Source organism: Camellia sinensis, chromosome 10, assembly GCF_055761805.1.
Source record: "Camellia sinensis isolate YWXY chromosome 10, ASM5576180v1, whole genome shotgun sequence".
In the NCBI taxonomy this organism is placed as follows: Eukaryota; Viridiplantae; Streptophyta; class Magnoliopsida; order Ericales; family Theaceae; genus Camellia; species Camellia sinensis.
Genome location: NC_138970.1, coordinates 17,901,765 through 17,911,059, shown reverse-complemented (window position 1 = coordinate 17,911,059; position 9,295 = coordinate 17,901,765). Strand labels below are relative to the sequence as shown.

Here is a 9,295-nt window from a genome sequence, read left to right as displayed (position 1 = left end):
TCTTCCTCTCTTGACCTACGTGCCTTTTCCGATGCTGATTGGGCTGGGGATCCTACGGATCGACGCTCCACCACGGGATTCTGTTTCTTCTTAGGGGATTCTCTTCTTGCTTGGCGTAGCAAAAAACAATCCCTCACTGCCCGCTCTAGCACCGAAGCTGAATACCGAGCTCTTGCTGATACTACTCAGGAACTTCTCTGGCTTCGCTGGCTCCTTGCTGATATGGGTGTTTCTTCATCTGCTCCTACTCCTCTCTACTGTGACAATCAGAGTGCCATTCAGATTGCTCACAATGATGTTTTTCATGATCGCACCAAACATATTGAAATTGATTGTCATTTTATTCGCCAGCATGTCACCTGTGGAACTGTTCATCTTCTTCCTATTGCTTCCGTCGATCAACCCGCTGATATCTTCACTAAGGCTCATCCTCCTGGCCGCTTCACTGATCTTGTTTCCAAACTCAACTTGGTTGATGCTTTCCCTCCTTGAGTTTGCGGGGGGCTGTTAGAATAGTTTTAAATTTATTATTATTAATTGTATAGTGTTACATAGCTTTTGCTTTATATTATCAAATGTATAGCTTTTGCTTTCGGTGGTACTCAATCAATTGTATAGCTTTTGCTTTCGGTGAGTGTGGCATCCAATGCCCATGTTTCTCTCTATAAAGAGAGACTTCGTTCCCTTTGTAATTTAACAAATATACAAAACATTTCAGAGTCTCTCTCTCGCTCTATAACTTCTCTCACTCTCTCAAACTAATCTTTCACTAATAAATGAGCTGGAACAACATTTTTTACCAATCTGTGACAGTCTTCCACCATGAGGAATCTTAATTTACATAATGACCTGGTCGAAAGTTCACTGCACCATAAGTCACTTGCATTTAGCAATCCACCAATTTCCAATTCCTCCAAGCTAGGAAATGCAACCTGAAAAAAAACAAAAAGGATAAAAGATAAAGAGAGATTGTATTAAACAAGAAGATTATTGAAAGTATCATGTAATGGTAAAATTGAACACACACAATACCCCCCCCCCCCCCAACCAAAAAAAAAAAAAAAAAAAAGAGGAAAAAAAAGTGAGAGATAGTTAAAAGGACAACCTAGTCTTATTAGCATTCAAGTTCTTTAGCTTGAAGACAAGTTGCGTAGGGTTATAAGGTTGTCATTTTAATACAATTTGCTCGGCTTGGATTTTGTGGATCCTGAGCAATCAGTTGCAACGATTTCTAGGTTCTCCAGGAAGGCCCAAAACTATATTTTTACACCAGAATATTCCACAGAGATAATAATTAATTGTTGTCTCCACAAACATAAATTACATTTCAACACGGCCCCCATTTGTCAAACATCAATGAATTCCACCCCTCTTTGTAGATTTAACATATTGGGTTAGGCAATGATTTACTGCTGCGTCCACTTCACATTATTATTTCTTATGATGTCATCACACGAGAACTAGCACTAGAAAGTTGCTTTGTTATGCATACTTTTTTGGACAGCAGGATGGCAACAATAGAAAAGGCAGTGACAATATGATAACCATTGAGCTTCTATCTGAAAATCCCATAATTTACTTTAAAATCATTTTTTCATGCCAAGTGTTCAAATGATTAAGTACATCTATATACTGGGAGTTTTGAAACATTTTCACACTGTTCTAAATTGTAATGCTATGAACATATTTTTGTAAATATAATTAGGGTAAAATACAGTCACCTCCCCAGAGGTTTATGATGATTACATGTGCCTAAAAATAAAAGGCCCAATTAGTACACATTAATGTGTGTTTGGGAGAGGAAAGATTGAATACACACCTAATTTTTAGCATAGTGCACAAAGTGGTTGTCTTGTGACTTGAACCCATAACCTCAAGGTTATTAGGCTAAAGTTTTACCATTTAACCAATGGTCACCCCTACTTTTTTTGAAATGACACTAACATCCCCTGTGACCAACGGTGTTAATGGGACGGTTAGCCACAAGGGAGGTTAGTGTAATTTCAGAAGGAGGGGAGACAAGTGTAATTGTTAGGAATCTTAAGACCACAAATGTTATAACTTGTATATGATACACACAAAATGGTGTGTATTCTAGAATAACATATTGTTATGACAAAAGTGATAATGAAACAAATTAAAAAAATTAATTACGAACATTTAAGAGAAGTTATACAGTTTAGTTGTCTTAAAAAAATAAGTTAAAATTGACAAGTCTCACTATTTAAATTAGTAAAAATCAAATCAGGACATTGCATGTATTTATTTGAGTAGTATTAAATAGTTTATTTATAAATACTCACATGGTTAGACTATAAATATATATAGGATAATGCTATGGTACACACCCTCATATATTTATTTGAGTAGTATTAAATAATTTATTTATAAATACCCACATGGGTTTAATTACCACATGTATTTATTTGAGTAGTATTAAATAATTTATTTCTAAACACTCATATGATTTGACTATAAATATATCTAGGGTAATGCTATGGTACACACCCTCGCAAGGGTGTGTACCATATACAAGTTATGATATTTGTGGGTTTGATCACCACAAAAGTAATGGTTAAACAAATTAAAAAATTAATTAAATATAAAAGAAGTTATTTATTTGGTAGTTTTTAATCAATACTTGACACCATACAATTCAGTTGTCTTAAAAAAACTAAGATAAAATTGATGAGTCTCACTATCTAAATTAATAAAAATCAAACTGAGACACCACATGTATTTATTTGAGTAGTATTAATATATAATTTATTGCATTACATACATACAAGTTCTTATATTTCTCATTTGGCTTCAATAATTCATACTAATTTGTTTACCAAATGATTAATTGATTTCTTTTATTAATTTACAGATAATCACTTCAAATATTATACAAACCAAATTGAAATCCTCCTATGTGCTAATCTAACAACAAATCACTGACTTTTTCCCAAAAAAAGAAAAAAGAACCGTTAATGGAATAGGGTAATTTGTAAATCAAAAGTAAACCTCAGGGGAGGTTAGTGCAATTTAAGAAAAAGTAGGGAAGAGCAGTGTAATTGTCAAAAACCTTAGGGGAGATGACTGTAATTTACCCATATAATTAAGATTTTCTTTCACAAGATTTAAACTTTTTAAATTCTAAAGAGATTCTACTAAATAGCTTTTAACATTTCATCTTTAAAATGCCCTTTTTATGATACTATCTTGCGTTACAGAGTTATCCCACATCATTTCTCTAAACCGCCCAAGCTTTGTTTATAAAACTCTTCCAAGGATCTACCTAATGTCAATTGGTTTTGGGTTAAATGCCTCCAAAACTCTAACATAGTATAAAAGTTGGGTCTTGGGTGGTCTATCAGGCTAAGTCTATGCCCCGGGTCTATTCCTTTCATCTCATTCATCTCTTTAACATCTCTAAATGCGACTAAGGCGCATGGGCAGGAGAGTGTCATAGACTTTTGTTCCATATTGTTTCTCTAAGCCACCCAAGCTGGGTTTATATAATTTAAAACCCCTCAATCTAATGCCAATTGAATTAGGTTGGATGCCTGCAAGTTTCTAACATGGTATCAGAGTTGAGTCTTGGGTGGTATTGTGGGCCAAGTATTGGCCACAGGTCTTTTTCATCTACATATCACCTTCGCCTGTAGCGACTGGGCCACATGTGCAAGGGACTATCAAAAACTTGTCTCACATCACCTCTCTAAGCCATTTAACCTTAGTTCATTTACTGTCCATTGGGATGGATGTGGACTTCAAATCAAGGGAATTGATGCTAAATTTTGTAAAATTATTAAACAGCTAGCTAGGGAATTGATTAGTAGGATCCTTGTAACTAGGAGGAGAATCTTACCATGATTTCAAATATTTACTGTAATATAGTTATTTCAAATCCATCATGATAAGCTATTTAATTCAATTTTGAATTCAGAGATTTAACAATAAATTTGAGCCATTCTCTTTGAATGATTAATGTCAAATCCACACATTTCAAATCCTTAAATACAAAACAGAACCTTAGTCTATAGGTCTCTCCACTCATAGCCAGTGATCGATCCAGGAGGAACAAAGTATAAGGCCAAAAATGTTCTGTGTGTAAAAAACAAGGGTATTGTACAACAAATTGTTGGATAATTTGATACACATTGTTGGGCCCATTTCCTAAGAGGTTAAGTTTTTGGGACAATTGGTGACTTAATCCACACAACACACACACACACATACATCTATAAGAGAAGAGGAAGACCAGAGAGAAATGAGAGGTTGAGAGCAAATATATATGTGTGTGTATAGGGATTGTACAACAAATAAACATTTGAGGGAGGTCAACTTGAAAGGCTTTTGATGATTAAAAGAGAAAAAGTAAGGGGCATATATAAGATTTTAGAAGGGGTAAATTGAAAGACACTAAATCTACTGGTAAAACAATGATTTTCAAAAATTTGAAAGGGGGGCACTGGCTGCCCTGGGCCTAACGTGCCTATAGCCACTTGGTTTTGGGTCTCCAAAATTCTAACAGCATAAATCAGATATTAAGGCCTAGTTTGGGAAGACTAAATAAGTGTACTTTTTGACTTTTTATGAAATATGGGTTGGGTTTGGGTTGGGTTTGAAGTGATGTGTTAGAGAAATGATGTGACTTAAATAAGATGATGTGACTTAAATAGGATAGTGACTTTTTGACTTTTTGTCTTTTTTCAATCATGCCAAACTTGGCCTTAGTATAGCAAGTTAGCATCTATAAGGCCAGTTTTGTTATACATAATTTCAATTGAAAAGCTCAGCCCACACTTCTTCTTAAAACCCAGGTATTAAGGAGAGGGAAACTGGAGCCTTATAACCAGCACAGATGGGACAACTCCAGGCGATGTGAAACACATTCCACTTGCTATTTATTCCCAGGCTGATGTTGACAAATGAAAACTATAGTCTTGTACTTGTGGGATGTCAAATAAGACCAACCAAAAGCTTGGGACAAGTAACCACGCGATAGATGCATCAAAGATGTAGCTATTTGTTCCCCTAAGAACTTTATGATTATTTTAGTGTTTTTGAAAAATATATAGATAATATGAAAAACATATAAACACACCTCTTTGGGGAAAATAGATTCCAAGGTAGCATTGCAGTTTTCATCTGAATGTTGTGTACTCTCATTGGGAAAGAAACTCTTGACCTTTGGTAGACATTTGATGTGCAATTTCTTCAGTTGAGGGAACTCAATCTGGTCAATTCGTCTGCTGAAACTAGTGAGGCCTGCTAGTTGTATAAGTGCCATGTATTCTAAACAGGGGAATTCAATCTTGTTGGTTGCATGCCCATCTTCTCCTCTTCCTTCCCAAATAACTTCTTTCATCATTTCACAATGCGATATGCGAAGTTCTTGAAGTTGCACAAGCCCACGTGCCATTGACAATGAAAAGAGATTTTGCAAGCCATTACAGCGATCTAACTCAACAGATCTCAGATTATGGAGGGAGACAGTAGTTTGAGCTGGATCCTCCACCAAGAAATGCGTCAAAGAAGGTAAGTGTTGTAATGTCAATGTTCTTAGTTTCCCAAAGGACCCTTCTGGAAGTTGGCCGCAGCATATCTCTTTTAACCTACGCAAGTCATCAAGCTTTAATGACTCCAAGATAGGGAAAATAGCAGCACTGGAATCAAGTGATAAATCCGTTGTATTAACAAGACAAAAAAGCATATCACAAGACTCAATTGATAAATACTTCAAGTGCTGGACACCATCTTGAACAAACTCATGCACCACATTCCTTGAGCCCTTCCCTCTTAAACTTAGAAGTTCAGTACACTTCAATAGCTTACTAACCCCATCATGTAAAGCAATACTCTTGTCGAGTTTCAATAACAAATGCTTTTGGAATGGGAACACGCTCCACCAGCCATTATCACCTATCCGTATCTTGTATTTTGTCAGATCTGCAAAGAGAGGGTTTCTTGGCAATAACGCTGCATTGGGTATATAAACCTCTAATATTTTCAAATCGGACAAGGACTGTAGCTCTCTCAGGCTTGCATTTCTTCTTCCTTCTTTGCTTTCTCCTTTGTCAGCTTCCCAATTGCTAAAGCTGCCTATCATGTACAGTTCCTCTAATTGGACTAGGCTTGATATGACACCCGGTGTTATTCTTTCAAGACGATGACATCCTGTTAGATCTAACAACCTCAATTTAGCAAGTTTTCCTATTTCTTCCGGTAAAACCTCGACCGAGGAATCACGAAAGCTAAGGATTTCCAGATTCAATAGTTCGCCAATTAGAGTTATGTTATCTAACTTGCAACCTTGAAGACAAATCGTATGCAAGTTACGCATGAATGGCAGTGATGATGGCAGCAATGGAATGGAAATAAGCTCCAAATTTAAAACTTGCAATTCTCTCATTCCATCAAAAAAACCGTTTGGTATTCTTAGTGAATCATTCATGCATGCTAACAATAGCATCCTAAGTCGTGGACATCTTAACCCTTCTGGTAGCTCTATGATATTCCCTGACATCAATGAAATGGAAGTGTAATTTTCGTACGTATGTTTCTTTGGCCATCCTCTCAAATTGTCACCATGTCGTATCAGAAAAACAGTCGTCCCACGGGAATCAGATGCAATAGATATGCCAACATCACGCACTACATCATGCATTTTGATACAGTCATCTTTATGCTTGTCACTATCCAATAACAAATAACAGCTTTTTAGCTGATCAATCAATGCACGTACACGATCTCTTGCTTCTCCCAATCCATTGATGTCTTCAAAAAGTTCTAGCCCCATTCCCAATCTAACCAAATCTTCAATCTGAATATCACAATCTTCTGGATATAAACAACATAGCAAGAACAAAGACTTGGCCTCCTCATGCTGTAAATAATTGTAACTTAGCTCTAGTGCCTGGTAAACCATTGCATTCACTCCTAATGTCCTTTTGCCACCAGGCATTCTTAATTGTCGAAGTGTATCAGTCCAAACAGAATTCGATTTATGTTTTAGTGCCCTTCCAATAGTAACGAGTGCAAGTGGTAAACCACCACATTCATTTACCACCTGTTCAGCTATTGGTTGCATATCAGGAGTGTCAACAACAGAATCACCAACCATCTCCTTAAAAAGATGCCATGCTTCTTCCCCTGCTAAGGTTTTGACTTCAATATTCTTTTGGGATCCCATTCCTATGCATACATCCAGGCTTCGTGACGTCAACACAACTTTGCAACCCCTATTCTCACCCCAGAAAGGAATCCCAATGGCCTGAAGATCGAGCCATTCCCAAACATCATCGAGGACAAGAAGGATTCTCTTACCATTTGCTAGTCTCTGACGCAGACGAGTTGCTCTTCCAAATAAAGTTTCTTCCCCCAACCTAAATCCCAAGTTGTCTGCTATTTGACCTTGAATGTTCCACAAGTCTGGACTATGAGAGACTACTGCCATGACAATCTCATCAAATAGATTTTCATTTTTTGTTCTAATGGCGACATCTTTCACCATTGTTGTCTTGCCAATACCTCCCATTCCACATATTCCAATGATGTTGATCTCATCATCTCTAAGTGCCTCCATCACCTCTTTCATAGTGGACGTTCGCGAATTGAACTCAAAACTGCCCGTGGGTACTATAGACACCATCCCCACGAGAGGTGCAGGGTGTGATACTCTGTGAAAAGTTCTCGTAGATAGAAGCACATCCACAATAACTTGAATCCCTTGTGCTTTCTTCCACAGCAACAACTTTCTATTCCAATTCTCCCAATAATCATTTTCAACTTCCTCACTCTCATCCATGATTCTCTCTGTCGTATCTTTTGCAGTAATCGCAGTCACACGATTTATCCATGACTTAACAGCATTGTTAATAATTTCCCCATTTTTCTCGGCCTCGTCCACTTGTAGTTGCAAATCATCTCTCACAGTTACGAGCGTCTCCAGTTGATTTTTCAGACGTTCAATGTCCCTCTCCACGACTGCCATATGACGAAAAGATACCCCACAGAATCTGGACTCAGCCCTTTTACACAAATTTTTGTAAGAAGGTGCTGGACATAGAAGCTCATCCACAAAGTCTTCAATCCCATTTGCTTTCTTCCACAGCAACAACTTTCCATTCCAATCCCATGACCGTCCCAAAAAACCTTTTTTAAATTCCTCTTTCTCATGGATGAGTCTCTCTGTTTCTGCAGTAACCGCAGTCACGCGATTTATCCATGACTCAACAGCACTGTTAATAATTTCCCCATTTTTCTCGGCCTCTTCCACTTGTAGTTGCAAATCATCTCTCACAGTTACGAGCGTCTCCACTTTATCTTTCAGACGTTCAATGTTCCTCTCCACGACTGTCATATGAATCGCCCCACCCAGTCCTTCTGAAGTTCTGAACCAAATCTCATGTAACTTTTCATTTAACTTTTGACACCAATCTTTTTCTTTCCTTTCCTTTTCCTTTTTCGGATCACGGAAGTAACAAACAACAATAAGGGTATCGATCCAAAAATAATATAAATCCAACAATTCCCATTTACTTCTGATTAGTTCATAAAGAAAAAAATAAAGCAAAAACACATAACCCTTTTGGAGTAATAAGTGTTTTTCCAATAAAAATTGATCGGCTAACGATGATGGCATGTAGCTAAACCATTGGCGCTGCAGTGAAGAAAAAGTCGGTTCCATCAAGGTTCGAGCCGATGGATCAACGCCCTTTTAAGTGGTATACACCAATTTTACTAACAAATTAAAAAAAAAAAAAAAAAAAAATGTGATGAGCAAGCATATCAAATCAGAGGTGAAAATAATATTTATGTAAAAAAAAAAAAAACAAAAAACCGAGACAGCAACAAACAGAGCAGATAATTGTAGCGGACATCAAATAGAATGGTAGCAGCAACTTAAAAGCCTTCTTTTCACGGCATCTGTCTGCGATAGGAATACCAAAAGGAGCGAGTGACAGAGGAAGCATATGGCCGATCAAAAAACAGAGGCGGCATATAGACTGCCAATGTCAAAAGGCCACTAAAAGGGTGTGTTTGTTTGGGCTGATTCTGGGATATATTGTTCCGAATTATTTGGTTGGATTTGATTTATATCTCATGTTTATTTAATCATAAAATTAGATATTAGGAAATAATTAGTTGGATAGAATATGAATCTTATGTTTGTTTGAAATATTATGAAGAAACTATTTTATCCTTTTCAATTATTTACTAAATAATAACAATATTAAACATATCTTTAATATTTTAATTATTTTTAAGTAGATTAAATACAAATTTATTTTATTTTTTACAC

The 9,295-nt window shown here is 36.6% G+C and overlaps 1 protein-coding gene across 1 annotated transcript; it reads right to left on the bottom strand.

The window, feature by feature from the left end:
* Positions 1-758: 758 nt before the first annotated feature.
* Positions 759-8,994, bottom strand: LOC145789120 (putative disease resistance protein At4g27220). The gene is made up of 2 exons (XM_082889828.1): positions 5,096-8,994; positions 759-932 (listed from the first exon to the last, which is right to left on the bottom strand). The coding sequence occupies exons 1-2, from the start codon at positions 8,678-8,680 to the stop codon at positions 759-761; spliced, it is 3,759 nt and encodes a 1,252-aa protein (XP_082745954.1). The 5' UTR covers positions 8,681-8,994.
* Positions 8,995-9,295: the final 301 nt, after the last annotated feature.